This window comes from Pungitius pungitius, chromosome 6 (genome assembly GCF_949316345.1).
Source record: "Pungitius pungitius chromosome 6, fPunPun2.1, whole genome shotgun sequence".
Classification (NCBI taxonomy): domain Eukaryota; kingdom Metazoa; phylum Chordata; class Actinopteri; order Perciformes; family Gasterosteidae; genus Pungitius; species Pungitius pungitius.
In genome coordinates this window covers 6255259-6274591 of record NC_084905.1, presented here as the reverse complement: position 1 = coordinate 6274591, position 19333 = coordinate 6255259, and the positions used below count along the sequence as shown (strand labels likewise).

General features: G+C 47.2%; 1 protein-coding gene across 3 annotated transcripts; it reads left to right on the top strand.

The window, feature by feature from the left end:
• Positions 1–920: 920 nt before the first annotated feature.
• zcchc14 (zinc finger, CCHC domain containing 14) lies at positions 921–19333 on the top strand. Of its 3 annotated transcripts, none has more exons than XM_037452390.2 (14): positions 921–2581; positions 3618–3770; positions 9385–9568; positions 11428–11498; positions 11667–11738; positions 11818–11885; positions 12474–12649; positions 13942–13978; positions 14093–14570; positions 14752–14861; positions 15721–15815; positions 15997–16149; positions 16928–18127; positions 18425–19333. In XM_037452390.2, exons 1-14 carry the CDS (start codon positions 2087–2089, stop codon positions 18478–18480), a joined length of 3348 nt encoding a protein of 1115 aa, XP_037308287.2. In that variant the 5' UTR covers positions 921–2086; the 3' UTR covers positions 18481–19333. The 3 variants fall into 3 exon arrangements, with proteins under 3 accessions (XP_037308287.2, XP_062419095.1, XP_037308288.2); XM_062563111.1 differs by having other exon boundaries at positions 15721–15827; XM_037452391.2 differs by lacking the exon at positions 3618–3770 and having other exon boundaries at positions 15721–15827.

Below are 19333 nucleotides of genomic sequence, written 5' to 3'. Positions count from 1 at the left end.
TCTCTTCTTTCTTTCTGTCTTTCTTTCTCTCTTTTTTTCTTGCTTTATGTTTCTGGGAATAACTCTGTTTTGTTTTTGAGTTATGTGGAGAAAACAATGAAAAGTGTTTGAAAGAAAGTGACTCCTCTGTGTGTGTTTTTTTTTGCAAATCTGTTTCTCTTTCATCGTGTTGCTGTGTTGCGTCTTCACAGTTTGTGTTTGTATCTGTGTGTGTGTTTGTGTATTAGGCAACATCCCTGATGTTCAGAAGGAGTGGCACGGGCCTGGTTAGGAGGGAGGGGTGCAGTTACTATAGCAACTCTTAAGTGGATGTTCTTCCGTCAGATACGGGGCGTGGCCTGTTGTCGGGGGGCGGGGTCACCTCTCGAGAAGTGCGGATAAGGGACAGGAGAAACTAAAGAGCAAGGTGCATGATCGATCAAGTACGTGTGTGTTTAAAAAAACATGGAAACATGTCCTAAAGGGGATATATCCATCATCTGGAACGAGGCATGGTCGGGTGTCAAGGTGGATGCAACACCTCAACCAAGCGTCCTGCGGCATCAGGTATCAACGTGGACTTCTGCTGCCACCACCTGGTGCTTGACATAAACTACATAATAACAGCACCCAGGGTCCCTTGGTATCTCTGAGGAGTGAACTGTGAAGATACCATTGAGCTGATATCGATCGTTGCTATTTTCACCCAAGAAATAATGTATTTGAGTCTATAAGGGGCTTTGGTGAATCACTAGTACAAGTCGACACCTCTATAACTTCCGTCCTCAAAACTATATTTATACGTATATATTTATTACCCCTTTATATTCCTCACTAATACTTGACTTTACGTATTTATAACTACTAATAATACCAATTCCCAAATGTTGTGTGTGTATATGTTTGTAGTTGTAATAGTCAGAGATAAACATTATATTTTATATTTTTAAGCTGAAGTTACTTTGCGACTTCTCAAAAAGTAACAAGTAAAATAAATAGTTGTGCCATAACTTTTGTACTGACGAGGCTTTCATACTAATATGACATTGCGTCATTTGAACGTATAGGCTCATGTGGTACATCAAAGCTCCAGTAATGAGATATGTATGAGCGCATAAAAAAAAGATGTGATACTAGCGAGGCAGCGGATACCTCCCTAAGCCAATCGAGAGAGGCCTCACGGGGCAGACGGGAAGCGCAGCCAATCAGAGAAGCCGCTTCTTCACGGTGGGTTGGTCTTGCTGCTGGGTTTATGTTATACACAGCTGTTTTTTCTCTATGTAAAGACTTACAGCAGAATACGGGGAGCACAGTAGTGCCTGTTGCATTAAATCCACTCACGGACCCCGAACAGTGTCGATTTGACTTTTTATTTCCTCCACAGCGGCGTTAGTTAACGTAATGGCGCCGAAATGTTACACCTCTATTTTCCAACGGCAGCAGCAGTAGTTTTAAGCCCCACTAGTTTACTTTTTGAACTTAAACCTAGCATTTTCTTGCTAGCGGTCGGGGCTTTGTTGAGGGGCTTCAGCCGACTGTTCCTCTCACAAATTCCCGGAAAACCATGAGGACGGAGGAGCAACGCTGCAGGGAGGTGTGTTTGCGCCGTGCAGGACAGCAGAGCCGGGCGGCTCCGGTCACCGAGTCCCTCCACGAGCGTCTCCTTGAATGGGGCGGAGTGTTTTGATCCGCTCTGCCATCCTGCCAGAAGTATCCTCGGGAAGGAGGGAGGTGGGGGGGCAGCGGTCCTACCGGCGGGGAGGGACTCCTGGCGGCCCGGGCAGCGAGTTGAACACGAAGACAGACCGCTGTGGATTCATATTTGGCTGAGATTATGGTTCGGGAAAGGCCCGCTGGTTCTCCAACGAAAGAAACCCCCGTGGCCCCCCTGCGGCCGCAGCGCGTGGAAACCAACGCGTCCGCGGCTTGTTGGTGAGAGTTAGCTCTCCACTTGGCCAACTCGAGAGCGGCGCTCCTCGCGCGCCTGCGCAATTACGCACGCACCCTTTGTTGTGAAGTTTACTCTCAGGTCGAAAGTCTGCCGTTCGACATTGCGCGCGTTGTCGAAACCGTGCGCCCGACCTCCGTTGGGAGTGGACGCGCGAGGATGGTGGAGAGCCGCAGCAGCGTCCAGAGGGAGGGGGTGTACCGCTGGTTCTCCTCCCTCACCTCCGGCCAGAGAGCCGAGTTCCTGTGCGGCCTCCTGGACCTCTGCGTCCCCGTCGAGCTCCGCTTCCTCGGCTCCTGCTTGGAGGACTTGGCCCGCAAGGACTACCACTCCCTCCGGGATGCGGAGATCAAAGCCAACAACCCCGCCGACCTGTCGGGTCTCACCAACATCACGGACGAGGTGGTGCGTAGCAAGCTGCTGGTGTCCCTCGCGCTGCTCGGCACGGACAACAGGGAGGCGGCGGGGGTCCTGTACCGGACCCTGACTCACATCGACACGGTGATCAATAACTACGGGTTGGCGCTGAACGACGGCAGGACCGAAGAGCAGTTTCTGTTGCTCTTCACCATGGCGTCCCACCACCCGGCCTTCAGCTTCCACCAGAAGCAGGTTCTGAGGCAGCAGCTCAGCCTGATCCAGGACGTCCTGCAGGTGAGAGGGATGCTCCGAGTGTAGAGCCTCCCAAGTGCGCAAGGTCATCAGGGGCAGGGACGTGGGGGGAAAAGATCAACCCTATTCAGTCACTTTCGTGTGAAAATATAAAAATGTATGTATGGTAGTAGAGTGTAGAACATTTATGGATTGTGTTCTAGTGGTTACAGAGTTTATTTCTTTGGATTAAGTTCCACTTTCTCAAGAATTGAGAATGTTAAGAATGTCAGATCTAGAGCACAGAACTGTCCCACATTCATTTACAGCAGACTTTTAGGTCAAAAGTATCCAAACGGAATATGAAAAAGTCCCCTTGGACTGACGTACCGTCTCCAGTAAGGGTGTGAATGACATAAACAAAACAAAAATGGCGAGTGATAGTTCCTGACACGTGGTTACCCACTGTGTCAATGAAAGGGTGCTCATTAAGCCGGCGGGATGACAGCACGGACGCGCACCATAAACCCTCAGGTCTCTGTTAAGGTGCCTTACAGGTGGCTTGTAGCTAGTCGATGTGTATTAAGGTTAAAGGAATCGAGTGGGTTAAGTGTTTTGATCTCTCATTTCATCAAGACGTCCATACATTAATGGATAGAATCCTCTGACCAAACACGTTGGTATCTGCTGCTGTCTCCGGACCCGTTCCTCGTCACCGGAGTCTTCCTCAGGCTTTGCAGCTGTGAGTGTGAATGTTTGTTGTTTGCGTTCATTGGGATCATTTTGGAGGAGTGTCTTTGGAAGCCGGTCGGTATCTTGGCGACTCTCTTGCATGATTGGCAACTTTTGGAGTTGGTGCTGCTGGTAAAAAAAAAGTTGACAACACAGGGCCAGATCCAATTTTGAAAAGCAGCGTACTCTCCCTGGTCTCTCCGATGTTTCCTACCCAAGCTTAAGGTGGTAAACTGTGAAATCCATGCTGCGGCCACCTGCCATTTCGCTGCATTTCCCCACTTTAACAACTGGAGGGTGTTAAAGTGAGATGACATATCTCCCTGTGGCCGTGTGTCACATTTGCGTCATACTGTTGATGTTGCAGGTAAGCAAGGGAGGAGGAGAGGATCGATCTGTGACCCACCCCTCTCAGCCACATCACCACTGTCTCCATCAGACCGTGTCCCTGCCACCGGCCTCATTGTCCCCGCCTGCCTGCTCCCAAGCCTGCCGCACACAGTGCATCTGCTGGTGCAAGGTAGGGAGCAACACCACGCGGGTCGAGTGTCGCCAGAAACGCTGCGCTGTCTCGCAGCGGCTCATTGACCTTGTGTGTCTTTGCCTCTTTTGCCACAAAATGGTAATTTAAAGAAATACTTCACCCTCCTTATGTGTTTATCAACTACTTGCTCCGTTTTACCTTGGATTTTTGATTAATGCGTCTTTTTGAATTGGAGTAAATGGTGATGGCAAAACTGTACACACAGCGGGGGAAATAAGTATTGAACACGCCACCATATTTCCAAAGGAGCTATTGACATTACATTTTCACCAGATGTTTGTAACAACCCAAGTAATACATACATAAAGAAACCAAAACAAAGAAGTTCAGAAATAAAGTTATGTGTAATAATGTAAAATGACACAGGGAAAAAGTATTGAACACGCTTACTGATATTTATAGCATACTTGGTACAAAAGCCTTTGTTGGTAATGACAGCTTCAAGACGCCTCCTGTCTGGAGAAACTAGTGGCATGCTTTGCTCTGGTGTGATTTTGGTCCATTCTTCCACACAAAGAGTCTTCAAATCTTGAAGGTTCCATGGACCTCTTCTATGAATCTTGATCTTCAGGTCTTTCGATAGATTTTCAATGGGATTTAAGTCAGGTGATTGGCTCGGCCATTCTAGCAGCTTTATTTTCTTCCTTTGAAACCAGTTGAGTTTCCTTGTGTGTTTGGGATCATTGTCTTGCTGAAATGTCCACCCTCGTTTCGTCTTCATCATCATCCTGGTAGATGGCAGCAGATTTCTGTCAAGAATGTCTCTGTAATTTTGCCCATTCATCCTTCCTTCAATTATGTGAAGTTTGCCAGTACCAATGACTGAAAAGCAGCCCCACACCAAGATGTTCCCACCTCCAAACCTCACTGTAGGTATGGTGTTTTTAGGGTGATGTGCAGTGCCATTTCTCCTCCAAACATGGTGTGTATTATGGCATCCAAACAGTTCATTGCTCTCATCTGGCCACACTACATTCTCCCAGTATTTCACTGGCTTTTCCAAATGTTGTGCAGCAAACTGTAAACAAGCTTCAACATGCTTTTTTCCAGCAATGGAGTCTTGCGTGGTGAGCGTGCACACAGGCTATGGCGTGCATTACTTACTGTTTACTTTGAGACAACAGTACCTGCTAACTGCAGGTCTTTTTGAAGCTCTGCACAAGTGGTCCTTGGCTCTTGGACAATTCTTTTCACTCCTCTGTCATAAATCTTGCGAGGAGCACCTGGTAGAAACACATTTATGGTGAAATGATTGTCTTTCCACTTCCGTATTATGGCCCCAACAGAACTCACTGGAACATTCAGAAGCTTAGAAATGCGCCTATAACCAAAGCCATCGTTGTGTTTTGCAACAATTAGGTTGTGACGGTCTTGAGACAGCTCTTTGCTTTTACCCATCACGGGACGTGTCTTGTGTGACACCTCGGCAATGAGACCTTTTTGTAGGCCATCAGTTGGGACTGAATTTTTTTTTAAAGAGTCTGGATTGCTTTTTAATTACTGATAGTTTTCAGCTGTTGTCTTGGCTTTCCATACCTTTTTTAACCTCCCTTTCTTCATGTGTTCAATACTTTTTCCCTGTGTCATTTCACATTATTACACATAACTTTATTTCTGAACTCCTTTGTTTTGTCTTCTTTATGTATGTATTACTTGGGTTGTTACCATCATCTGGTGATAATTCCATGTCAATAGCTCCTTTGGAAATATATTTACTGAGAAAAATGGTGACGCGTATATATATAAATATATATATATATATATATATATATATATTTCCAAACTTTTATCCAGGGATTTGCTCACTACTTCAGAACCCCTGCTTCTTAACAAAAACCTGACTAATAAAAAAGGCTCGTGCACACAGGCAAGTTCACTCATGAAGTGTGTGCGTACTCCATGGGTTTGGGAGTAAGAGAGCATAATTACACTTAATATGCCATACCTTTTAATTTATATTCCAACTATTATTGTTTTTAGGCTGTGAATCACCAGGTCATTTGGGTGGAACAGTCCATATGTGGTGGCGGGTTATGTGCACAACAAGATCATTTGAGGTCATTTGACGAGTTTATCATAGATGATTAGGAGCTAATTAATGTTCTCACTGGGAGCCACGTCTACAAGACCCGTCTGGTCCATTGATTTATTCTACTTTATTACAGATAAAAGAGTCACGTCTTGTTGGCTCGATGTTGCCAGTGTAGACGCACACCACGTGTGTTGGATTGCAGGCGTACATGCTTTTCATCCCCTGGCTCGAACAGCCGGTGCATCATAAAAATTAGGAAGAAAAACAAGATATGCAAAGTCACCACAAGATATGTGGTGAAAATAGGATTCATTATTTGATTTGTGTGGCTTTACCATCTGCCAGCATCTTCTTCTATGCCAAATGTAGAAGAGGGACGCCGCAAAAAGGCTCACTTCTACTTCATCTTCATCCAAGCTGAGTCTGCTTTGGTTTTCAACAAGATCAGGGGTGAACCATAACAGTCCAAATATTTATAATAAAGGCAAACAGGACAAACCTCTGCTGGATAAGTTGTGATGAAAGATCATGGGCGGGGGGGGGAGGGGGGGGGGGGGGGGGGGCGGAGCTCATTAAACCTCTGTTACAATCACGTCTGGGATAAACTTGCCCAGAGCAGAAGGCTCTTCGGACACTGACCCGTGGGAGGGTTACAGACTGATCTCAGTCCATCGCTGCGAGACAGAACGAGAGAGACGCATAAAAAGCAGAGTCTTGTTTGCCTCCTCATTCACACAGACGTGGAGGAGCACTGGGAAGCAGCCAGCAACACTGTTTAAACGCGTGGGTGCAGCGAAGGGAAAGTACCCAGCTCAGAGTGGAGCGTTTGCATTTAGTGTTTTGTTTCCCTTGGCTTCTGCTTCGTGCAGGTCAGCACATTTCTCCATGCTGAAATCAACCCTCTGTGGTGTGTGTGTATGTCTCCAGTGAATCCCCAGGAAGTTATAAATGCTCTCTCTCTCTCTCATCCTGTGTGTGTAGCTCTCTCTCTCTCTCTCTCTCTCTCATCCTGTGTGTGTAGCTCTCTCTCTCTCTCTCTATCTCTCTCTCTGTAGCTGTCCTTCCTCCCTTCCTTCCTTCAGGGCTCTGAAGGGTTTCACAGGTTTTTATTGTAAACCAGAGCAGTTACACATGTTTTCTACAGTAGGGCAGCTTTTCTTTTAGTCAGGTCACCTCATGCAGATACATATACTTTATATATATCTTACTTACTATTACTGCCAACAACAACTTTAATGGTTACGTATAATGTGCACGGGTTCACTCATAGCGGCTTCTTTTTGGTTTCACAACGTCACTGTCTTGGCTCTCTCTCACGGCGCTCATCAGCGCCATCTTCAAATGGAAAAAAGTTTGGATAAACCCACTGCCCGGCGCTGAATGACACACAGACTGAGTCGGCGACTAGCTGAGGACGTATTTAACAGCCAATCAGTCAGATATTTGAGTACTCGACTGTTTTGAGTGTTCAAAAAGAAAGAATTGGGTCTGCAGATGAATGGGATGGTTTTCCTGTGTCTGAATGAGTAGGCAGCAACTCATCAGTGGATCGAACTTTGACTGCAGGAAGGTTAATAGTTTGGATGTGAAGTGAGCCAAAGTGAACTGAACCATCATTATCTTCCAAATCTCTGGCCAAGCGGCCACCAAGTGGAAAGTAGGTCGGAGGCAAAGGAGACCATGCGTAGTGGAACTAACACAATGTCAATTGAAGTTCCACTTGCATGGAATTGAGCTTTAAAAGACAGAGGATTAATTCATTATTTTATTATTATTATTCTCATCCTGGAACAACCAAGTCGAATGCATTGAGCATGATGTTTTTCTTTTGTGATGGAGCTAGTTTAGGGCTCTATTGGACAATGTTTTACGCATTGGATTTTCTATACTGGGCAGCAATGCAGCTGTGCGATTAAGTGCAGCAGAGTGTTATATTTTCCTCTGAACTGAAGTTGAGTGGATGTATTAAGTAGCACCAAACACAAATACTCAGTCAAGTGCATTTGAGGAAAAGTCTGATCCTCCCTCAGAATTTGAAGTTCACTCCCACGAGTTTATTTGAACTGGAAGCAGCTGGAAGCCGAGTCACCCTACAGGAAAACTAGATGAATTAGCTTTTTACAACCGTGCAGAGGCGTAAACAACGTGTACACCACATCCGCTCGCCCTGCACAAACCTGCACAATCATCCTATTGTACCAGTGCTTTATAGATCTATAAAAATGGTGTCGGAATGCCCAAAGGTTCAGCTGACGGAGGAAGGAGGAGCAGGAGGAGGAGTCGCCACAGTCTGTGTTTTATCGTTTTCAGTTGTTTGTTTTTGTAACTCCACAACGTGCCACTATCAGCTCTCGGGGAGATTCCCGTTCCATCCCTCGCTCACCGACAGCGTGCAGAGGGGCCGGAGGGCCGGCAGGTCGGGGGGGGGGGGGGGGGGCAGCGCGCCAATGAGGGTGTAGCACCCTTAATTGTTTTCAGATGTTTACTGCGTTTGTGTTGGGTTGCAGCAGGCGATGCCACATGTTGAGGCTTTGCATTTTCTTTCACCTGAGTCAGCGTTCCCTGGAGGAACAATTGCACGAGATAGACTTTATCAGAGAGACCGCTAGACGCAAAGATGGTTTCAAACATTACAATGTGTTCCAAAAAAATCTTCAAATGGCCATGACCAAACCTGAATCATTTTAATTCAATATGAAAATAATAATGATAATTGAAACCAGAACTAAACATTTCTTAAATGGGTGTGGGGTTTAAAAATAAATGAAGATTATGGTTCTTGAACAGTACACACAGATCATTATAAACACATCTTTTGAGAAATCTAAATATGTGAGTTAATTAGGTGACTTTTCTTCTTTTAGGTGTAAAATAACGAAATCCATCTATTTTGATGATTGCTGTTTGAATAATACTAAACGTCATGACTTGTTTGTGGAGGTTACTTCTGTTTATTTCTCAGAAACTGGCTGAATCTACAAACTACAGGTGAAGAGTATTCTTTTTGTTGCATCTCCATATTTATTTTCATGAAGTGTTCAGCAAGTGATCCTAAATTAAATCTGTATATATTTGTATATAAATATACACAAACACAATGGTTCTATATTAGTGCAAGGGCAGGTATTTTCCTTATCAATCAGAGGTCAAAAGCCCCTCATCGTCGTGCACGGTTTCTGTCAGTTTATCCACATCCATCCCAGTTTAAATCTAAGCATCAGTTGGTTCAACATTCAAAAAGGGGGCTAGAAGTCTGTGTTTGGATGTCAACTGTTCCTTCCTATCAGCGCTCCTGGAGGACGGTGCTATAAATAAGAGTATTGGTCGGTCTCAGCACTGGGCCAGCCCCGGAGAGAGCGTTGCTCCACTTTGTTTCAAGCCGTGACAACACACAGAATTGTGCTTCATCCGGAGTCGTGAGCAAAGAGGTGGCTGCTGGAGGTCGGCGTTCTATTCGATCCGCACACGAGCTCCCCCAGCGGCTAAGGAGTCTGCTCGACCGCCGCCCTGTGGTTCCAACCTCTTTAAAGAATGGTCTCTCATCCCCCTGCTCCCCAGAGCCAAACCAGAGAGGCCTCAGGGGACACCATGGGACGACGAGACCGAGCGGTCAGCCAGGAGCTCACCCCTCCCCAGCCGGACCTCCCTGCCACTCCCCTTCCTCCACCAGCACCACCTCCTCCTCCTCTTCCTGCTGGACAGGTCCAGGACCCAGCAGCACCGGCCAAGAACCGCACCAAAAGTACTTTCTACTTTTTCCTTTTTCTAATTGTCTCGCTGACTTACTTCCGTATGTGCACGTCGACATAAAGCGCATGTTGAAAGTTATACAACAAGCCAATTGAACAAGATCTGGCACGCTGGGACATCTAAACACCAAAAGTCAAAGAATGCTGCCCTAAGGCTGAGGTGTGTGTGTGTGTGTGTGTGTGTGTGTGTGTGTGTGTGTGTGTGTGTGTGTGTGTGTGTGTGTGCGAATGGGATCATCACCGAACCTTCTCAATCAGCAATTCCTTTTGTGCCAAGATCCAAGCAATTCATCAGCCGTTAATGCAAACTCATTTTGACAACGTCAATGGGTTTATCGTCAGATTAACATTTTCTTTCAAAAATGGGGGGTGGATGACTGAAAAATGTCAACAGGCTTGTCTCTTTGATTAGCTGAAAGCAAAGAAGTAGTAGGCTTACCTTTTATTGCTAACGTTACGGTTACGGTTCATTGTTTCTGAAGTAAGGCCTGACTGCTTTGTTCAATATTAAGCTCTGGTTTAACTGCACTACAGGGTCCTTGTTTACCTAAAATGTGCACTTTATAATTTTATTTTTTGGCAATGTTGTTTTTCACTAAACTAAAACATTTGCATAAAACAAGCCAATCCACGTGTCCATGTTGATAAATGCATTAAAATGAAAAAAAAAATATGGAAAAAAAATAAAGATAGGGACATTTAGAATAGATACAAATTTGCAATTAATTGTGATTAATTTTGAGTTAACTGTGACATAAATTCGATTAATCGTGATTAAATATTTTAATTGTTTGACAGCCGTACAGATATACAGTACCAGTCAAAAGTAAAAATGCTGTAGTCAAACAAATCTTCTAAGTCACCGTCCCACTCAAAGTGAGCTGTCTTTCTAGGACCACTTGATAGGCCTTGCTATTTTCCATTATCGCTCATTTGAAGCCATGCGGGCAGGAGGGGGCCAGCTGGTCCAACACTATGTGGTTTTCAGTCGGGGCGAGTCTCTCCAGTCTGCTGTTGTCATGGCGCCCTGCCTCCTTTCTGTAACACAATACTCAACTATCTCACGTCCTCATGGTCGCACAACATCACATAGCTGTCACCAGCACACATCACTTACATACACACACAGGAACACACACACAGAGTTGTGCTCAGCATGCACACACACACTCACAGTAAACGGCGAAGTTTCATATGCCATGCCCTTCCATTTTCCCTGTGTGTGTTTAAGTTTTGGCCGCCTTGGACCAGGCAGAAAGAGCCACGCCTCGTGTTTCTCTGGCACACACAAACACGCACGACTGTAGTTGTGAGGGTAATAAAGATACATGGCAACGTGAGGGACAATGATATCTTCGCAGGAGATGATTGAAACTCTTCTTTTGATGACATGATGCACACACACACACACACACACACACACATTGCTGTTGGGCAGCAGCTGTGGTAAGCTCTAAATGCCGCCTGCCATTCACGCTAATCTAGGCTGCCACACACATGCACACACACTTTATGAAGTGGAGGAGTGTGTGCGTGTGTACGTCTGTGTGCGTGTGTGTGCTTAGCAACTCCTTTCTCATTCCTCCTTTTATCCCTCCCTGTGTTTGTCTCCTCCTTCCCTTTAGTCAGAGAAGTTCTCCGGTACTTCTCGCTTTGCTCCCATGCTGGTTCTCCTGTACTGTGGGTGCTACACCAACTGTGGATGTGTGCCTCCATGTGGTTTCGTACCCTGGTCATTTTTTAGGTTGAACTGCCTTCCGGACGTTTAAACTAATCGACTCCAAATGGCCGATGTGCCTTAGACATGCGAAGGGTGGTTGGCCATCGGTGAAACAATCTGTGCCTCTTTCAGTGCTGATCGAGAGGGTGGAGCTGAGAGGAGTGAGCCACACGTCCAAAGACGCCACTGAATACGTCCTGGAGGTGGGTCAACGCAGCCCCCCCACCCCCACCTCGCTTTCCCCAAATGCTCTCGGTTCATTTTTTATGTCGCCGCACTTTTGCTTTTCACCAGATTTTCTTCCCTCTTTACTCCATCACCTCCACCTCTCACCCACCTCACCCTTTGCTCTTTTGCCCTCCCTCCTCCAGGCCAGCTGGTCCGATGGTTACGTGTCATCCGTGGTCCGAACTCGGCAGGAGGTGGCGGAGCTGCTCACCCAGGTCAGTACCACCACTGATGATAATAATCTCAGGCCTCAAGCTGCAAACTGATCAATCTCTTGGTTTTTTTGCCTCTAAGCTGTCACAAGCATTTCCTGATGATGCAGTGGAGGAAGTCCTCCCTGAGTCCATCGAGCTGAACCCCAGGTTAGTCCCTTGTCCCTCCCATCCCCTCTCGTCCAATTCTGCCCTGAAAATGTGTTATTTCAATGAGGAGAGTTGTATTCCAGCTGAGCAAAGTTAGGGATTTTTCTAAAGCTCGTCCAGGAAGAGTCAACAGTTTGCTGTTGTTTAAAAGGCAAGTTTGTGAAGTTATTGAATGTTTGAAACCCTGGACCATGTACATCTATGTTAGTTTGCTGACAGTATCTCCGCTACATCACTTTGATAACTAGTTGTCCGGCTGGCGAGAATGAAAAGGTGCAGGCTCGGTTTGTAGCTTTCACATTAAATCAAAGAACTCCTGTCCTGATTGGCTGCAAACCAAAACCATTCAAATAGTGACATTTTTCGGGGTTGTATGTGAGTATGGTTTGATCTTGATGCCACTTGATAGTGGGTTTTTTCCTATAAAGGTATTGAGTACCAATACCCAGCTCTACATGGATTACCCGTTAATCACTCTAGATCCGATGCATCTTGATTTGATGTTGCATCTCTTTTGCTCATCTTTGGCCTCCCTTTGTCCACCTGACTCTGTATCCGTCCCCCCCCCCCCTCTCTCTCTCCCTGCAGCTGTCTGACAGCGCTGCCCTGTCATGTCCTCCAGCACCACAGCGCCCAGCTGTTCTTCAGCTCTACCAGGCCTCTGTCACCCAACTGTCCTGCCACGCCGTCCTCCCCTCTCCCTCCCATGTCCTCCCCGCCGACGGCTCCTGAATCCCAGACCTGTCCGTTCACCTCCAGCTCTGGTGAGTCTTTGTGTTTTAAGGTCAATAATATTGTTTTTCTTCAATATTTGGATCTTTCTTCTTTTTCATTTAGAGGGCAAAATATATGACATGCAGCAGATAACTTCAGAAAGGTTTAATTCCGAAAATGTCAGGAATGCATGGCTGTGAATGTGGCCTTAAGTCTCCAAAGTGGGCAGCAGGGATATTAAGCAGGGGACCCCTATTCTTAGAAGCAGAGAAGCAAAGCAAAGAAGAAGGTGCTTCATGTGAATGAAGGACTTCATGTTTGGGTCTCGGTGTTGGAGGAGAGCGAGAGGGTTGTGAAAAAGGGAGGAAAGGAAAGAAAAAGGTGGGGTGGGAGGCTGCTTGGTAGCAGTGTAGAGGTGAGAGAGGTGAGACTGCAGACTGGATTTTCCTTTTGTGATTTGGAGGTGTTGGAGGGGAGAGGACGGACTCTATTTTAGTCTTGTGTGGGAATTCAGCTCGGCATGTTTGTGTTGGGTGGCCGGCAGTGTGGTGACCTAATGTTAATGTGAGCATGTGTGTGTGTTTGATTCTATGAGTGTGACTTCATCCCAGAGAGTATTTATAGCCATCCGTGTGTATGCTTGTACTTTTACTATACATAAGCATCATTTAAAGCATGAATGCGGCACATGAATGGCAGGATCTAGGAAAGGCTCAATTACTGGTGCACTGTGTGTACACTATTACACACGGTAAGTGATAAAAAGATCCATTGGTTTCCTTTTATTCCAACCTTGTACAGCCTCAATCGCCTGGGAAGTATCTGATTTCATTAACTTAGCATTAACGCCAAATAGGAGGGCTATTCTTTATCCCATGGTTATATGTCACCCAAATGAATCACAAATGCTGTAATACACTTTACAGTAACCGTTTCCTTTTAGCTATTATTGCTATTCTCCTCCCGTCTGTTCAAACACAGATTGGTTTTTCACACTGTGATATTATCAGAGTCGAGGCAAAACATGATGTTTTACTGAATACTAGCCAATAATTCTTTATTTCCCTCTGGTTAATGTTAAACTGTGTAAATGTCCACCAGCGTGCCGGACCGTGAGGGGTAAAGCCGATCATGATTCTCCGATTAAGTCGCCTCATTTTACACACAGGGTTTTTGTTGCGTTCTATGCAAGATGTTGAGGCCATGGCTGACATTTAGCAGTTGGAAGTCTAACTGATGGTTTCTGTCACACAATCAGCTTCTGGGTTTCACTCACTCCATCACTTGAGTGGATTTTTTTTGACGGTGATGGAGCTCATTCAGTTTTCTCTGTGCCCCTCAGATCTCGACAGTATTGTTCAGCACCGGGGAGCCAACAGGTGAGTTTTCCCTTCTCTCTTTGTCTTTCGGTCATTCATCATCATCCCCACCATCATCCTCTTCATCACCAGCACTGTCCCCATGGCGTCCTCTGACTGTATGTCCTCTCTCAGGGCGTTCCACCGAGTGGCGAGCGTCCAGCCCGTCGTCAGCACCCACAGCTTTGTCTCGATCCGCCCCTCTCCTCACCTCTCGTCCCTCCCTCCTCCTCTTCCTCCCCCCGTTCCGCCTGCCAAGCTGTCCCCCCTGACTCACCCTGTGATAGCACAGTGCTCCTTGGCTGGCGGATGCGACCCCCCCTCCATCCAGCCGTATCCCCAACACAGTCAGCCCCACCCATACTCCCAGCACCACCTTCATCCTCAAACCGGCGATCAGGCCCACGCTGCCCATTCCCAGCCGACGTCCCACTCACACTGCCACGCCCTCTCGTACCCCCAGTCCCATTCCCTGTCTCGTTCCCAGTCCCACTCACAGGCAGCGTGCCCGTCCCAGCCCGGCGCCGCCGAGCAGAACGGCATCCTGGACTGGCTCCGCAGACTTCGGCTCCACAAGTATTACCCCGTCTTCAAGCAGCTCACCATGGAGGAGGTGGGTGGGCTTTGTTTCTTCACTGTGTTTAACGGGAAAACTGAAAGTACGCTCAATCGCGCTCACGTAGAGACGGGGTTTCAAGCTGCAGTCACGTGTGAGCTCTTTGCTCTCCGAGGAACCGGCGTACCTGCTTTTCTGAAAGCTGTCTGTCTGTGTTTTTGTCCCGTGTCGCCTCCAGTTCTTGGCGCTGACAGAGGAGGACCTGAACAAGTACGACCTGACCCAAGGAGCAAAGAAGAAACTCAGGACTCAGCTAGAGCTGCAGAAGACTCAACTCGAGCTACAGAAGTCAGTATATACTGCCAGACCTTTTCTGATGGGGACCGAAACCGATGTCTCTGCTCTTCTCAAACCAGCCAGACTCCACCAGTTGACTAAATGTATCAGCAACTCTTGTGTCGTCTGAGGGGACACTAGTAGGGGTGTGATTTCAACTAGTTTTTGCATTGCAGATCTCTGAGGCGATGCACAGTGAAGTTAGCCGCCTTATCCGTGTAACTATTAACCAACGGACCAATCAGCTGCTGATTTTGAAGGCGAGAGCACAGCAGTAGCGGCCCATAGGGCGTCAATGGTTAACCAGCAGTAAGTGGGCCGGAGAGATTAGATATACTCAGGAGAAGATAACCAACAGAAACGCACCCAAAGCCACAAAAACATTGACTTGGATGCAAATGCGTCCACATGCCCCGACCATCTCACACAGACCCATCCGGCACACACCTGGGTTTTTCCCATGTGAACCTGCTTTAATCATCTCTTTAACGTGTTTCCATCTCTGGAATAAACAGGTTTCCATTCTGTGTGTGTGCGCGCGTGTGTGTGTAAAAATGGAAAGGTGTTGCAGTGGTTTTCCATGCTCCAGGTTTGCAGATGTGTTTGTCCCGAAGCAATTGAGATGCTGAGGAGCACATTGAGTGGATAATGTCTCCCCCTGGTGGTGATGAGTGAAATCAAGCTGCTGTCATCAAATAAAAGTGAAAGGCTTTAGGTTACCTACGTGAACTTGTCCCAGTCTAAAAGAAAACCTCCATCCATCACATGAACATTCCTTTAAAAACATCTTATCTCATTTACGATGAGAATAAGCTTCTCAGTAGAAACAGGATCCCTCATACCTCTCTGCCTGTGTGTGTTCCTCCTGCAGGGAGATGCAGATGGAGAAGCGTCCCTGCAGCGGCATCGCCAGGGTGACGCCCTCCAGTCACATGGGTTCCTCGACACATGGCACCTCCACGGCAGGTGAAGCAGCTGGTTGGTCTCCGGCTATCTGCCTTTATTCACACAAGCTCACAATGTTCCAAAAAGAGCTGATTGATTTGAAGGCGATTGAAAATGCGTGTTGTGCGGTACGAGGCAGCGTTGAAAAACAAGGAGGAAGTTGAAACATCCTGAAAGGTGACTGTATTAAAACCTATTTCAGGAGAGCTGCGGGTGGAGGTGGACGCCGTGGCGCACCATCACCCCGTCTCAACCGACAGCAGCTTGTCCTCGGGCTACTCCAGCTCTCCATGCTCCGCCCGGGGGCCCCTCTGCTGGGACTCCACCTTCGACAGGACCAGAGACATTCACAGGCGTAAGTCTTCTCATAGAACTATTCGATTATCACAGAGGCCACAGGCTCGACCAATTTGAGGCAACTAACTGGTTTTGTGTTAAAAACGTTTTGAAATATTAGTCCTTGAAAATTGTCCGCGGGAGTTCGGTAATTTCATATTGTGATAAGAGTTTTAAGTACAGATTCTGACATCAAATTCACTGAAAATTTTCAGCTGGTTTAAACAACGTCCAAACTGCAAAATTGGGTCAAAATGAGAGTGGAAAGAATCAAGCTGCTCATTGTGGACGTGTGGAATTCACACACCGAAATACCGGTTGAAACATACAGGATGATCATATGTTTCTCCATCTGAAATAAGAGGCCTGACTGCTTTGTTCACAGCAAACTTGAAAAAAGAAAATATTAAGCCATGGTTCAACTGCACTATCCTAGTCCTTATTTACCTGCACATTATCTAATTTTGTAACGCCCTGTTTGGCAATGTTGTTTTTCAATAGAACAAAACATTTGCATAAAGCAAGCCAATCCCCTTTTCCATGTTGATAAGAGCATTAAAATGAAAAGAAATTATGGAAAAAATGAAGATTTGCAATTAATTGTGATTAAATATTTTAATCGTTTGACAGCACTAACATATATATAGTTATCAAGGAAAAATAAATGATATATAAATATTAAATATTTAAAACGAGGGCTGCAGATTAGAAGTGACATCCTGTTCCAACAGATTTGCACACACACATATTTGTATGTATGGTAGCTTCAAACACACCACTGTGTACCTGGGTTCCAGGTGTGTCAGTTCTGGACCCAGCAGAGAAGGACCGGTCCTGCCTATTCGTCCTGAACTCCAGCTGCCCCGCAGGCTCCAGTCGCCCCACGGCCCAGGTCATGCCCGTGCAAACCGACCCGGCTCCTCTTCACCCTCCCTCCTGCTCCTCCCGCCTCCCACTCGGCCTCCAGCAGCCCCCTTACCACCTGCAGGCCGGTTACCCCCAGACCCTGCTCTCCCCGGTCTCAAACCCGGCTCGTATCCTGAGTTCCCCCCGTAAGCCCCGTCCCCTTCCGTTCTGCCCGGAGGACAGGACTAAGGCCCCGAGCTCGGGCCTGCCTGCAGGCGGTGCCGGCTTCCTGTCGGGGCTCGGTGGGGGGATGGGGGTGAGGCTGGAGAACCTCTTCCCTGCGCTGAACGTGGACGGATCCTCAGCGCCCCAGGACACTCTGGTTTGCCGCGGCCTGGCTGGAGGTGCCGTGGGTCTGATGGTGGAAACCAGTTCTGCTTTAACTTCCACTTCCAACAGCCTCCACCACGTCTCTCACCCCCCGCTGCAGTTCCACCTCTCGTCCTCCTCCCCCCTTTCTCCATCTGGATACTACTCCTGCTCACCTGCGTCTTTCTCCTCGTCGTGTCCCACCACAAAATCTGGTGGCTCTGGCAGCAGTGGCGCTGGCGGCGGCTTTGTCCCCATGGCAACCGCAAGCACCATTCCTGTGGCCGCGGTGCCCGGCAACACATATTTCCCAGCCTGTCCTCTCTCTGGCTCCCCCCCTTCACCATGCACCGGCTCTTCGTTAGATCAGAGCTCGGGCCACACCCCTTCCACGTGTGTTTGCAGTTCCTGCGGTTGTCGGGGTAACTGTGGCGCCTACGGGGCGTTGCCCGGGTACGCCACGGCCGGCTACCTGCAGCCGTTCTCGGCCGGCCCCTCGCTCTTCACCCTTGGTCCTCTGCTCCACCTCAGCCCGCTGATCGCCTCGTCCAGCGTCGCCGGAAGCGCCGCTCCGTCCTTCTCCTACCCAATGATGGTGCCTCCACCCCTTTACCGCCACAGCCCGGTGTCACGTGACCAGCAGCAGAGCCCCGCCTTCTACCACCCTCACGGCATCATGGGAAATATTGGCCAGAAACGGACCCTGTCATGTTACAACTGTGGCGGCAACGGACACCGAGCCGAGGAGTGCAAGCAGCCGGTGATGGACTCAGCACAGCAAGGTGAGCTCAGAGGCACCGACGTCTATTTCATAAGGGACAATGCTGATTTGATTTGAAGTTGTAATCTATCCAAAAATACCAAAGAATTGACTGTTTTGATTTTTGGAGCTGCTACTCGATTAGTTGTGGGAAATACTAAATGTATCACTATTTTCAAATAAAACCACAACTGATGAATCCATAGAATAACTGACAGATGAATCCCAATGCGAAGCGAATCGTTACTTTAAGCCTTTCTGTCCGTTATCATGCAGAGACGTTGCCAAAGCTTCAACATCTCTCTGCTGTCTTCCACAGGCTCCTTTCGACTCAAGTACACTCCTCAATCGGACAGCAAGGACTTGGGGGACTAACCAGCGGGTTTGAGCCGTCGTACTCTCGTTCCTGGAGAGTAGAAGCCACATCCTCTGGGGACAACGATTTGAAGGCACAGACCCCTTGGATCTTTTGGACGTATTTTTACAGCAGCTTATTTTAACATCAAGCGTCCTGCAGGTGGTTCATGGAGCAACCGTCTAGCAAACAACTGCTGAGCTCATACTCAAGATTAAGGATTCACCATTAGTATTTGGGTTCTTTAGCTCTAGTGCATTCTCATCCATTCTCTTTAAAGTGGGGTACAAAAAAAGGAAAGATAATAATAATAAAAATAGACACTAAATGTGGTACTTTTTTTACCGCTTTACAGCACTAAAGAGCTCAACAGTAATTGCAAGATCTTTGTTTTAAAGAGAGAAACAAAACGCCATTTTGGTCCGTTTTAAGATGTGGGAGTGGACCATGAAGCAATGTCACTTCAACCTGTCATTGCAAGTATAAATCATACGGACTTGTAGCCTTCACAGGAGCATCCGCCATTGTTTCTCTCAGCGCCTGTCTCAGTCTATGTGGGATGGTTTCGATGTTATGGCTACAATTCCTACAATACAATATCTGATTCACAACGTGAACTGACGAGTTCAATAAAGTAATATTTTAATGAGCGGGTCAATGATAAAGAAGATGGACCGTGCAGCATCTATGATAGGATGCACATAGGTGGATACACACAATCGTTCCAGTGAGAAACACTTGTGTGAACATGACTTTTTGTTGGATCACAGGAAAACTCGACAGGGAACGGAACCCGATTCACGGGATCCAGCAGCACAGAGACCACAGCTGACAATGCATTCAGGTGCCTCCACTTTATAAGTATTTCCGAGA

What these genes read in the sequence shown, in the direction of transcription:
- zcchc14 (XM_062563111.1), top strand. Translation starts at nt 2,087, where the DNA reads ATGGTGGAGAGCCGCAGCAGCGTCCAGAGGGAGGGGGTGTACCGCTGG. An exon ending in TGATCCAGGACGTCCTGCAG is followed by an intron (nt 2,582 to 3,617) that starts GTGAGAGGGATG and finishes TTGATGTTGCAG; the next exon opens with GTAAGCAAGGGAGGAGGAGA. An exon ending in CACGGCAGGTGAAGCAGCTG is followed by an intron (nt 15,828 to 15,996) that starts GTTGGTCTCCGG and finishes AACCTATTTCAG; the next exon opens with GAGAGCTGCGGGTGGAGGTG.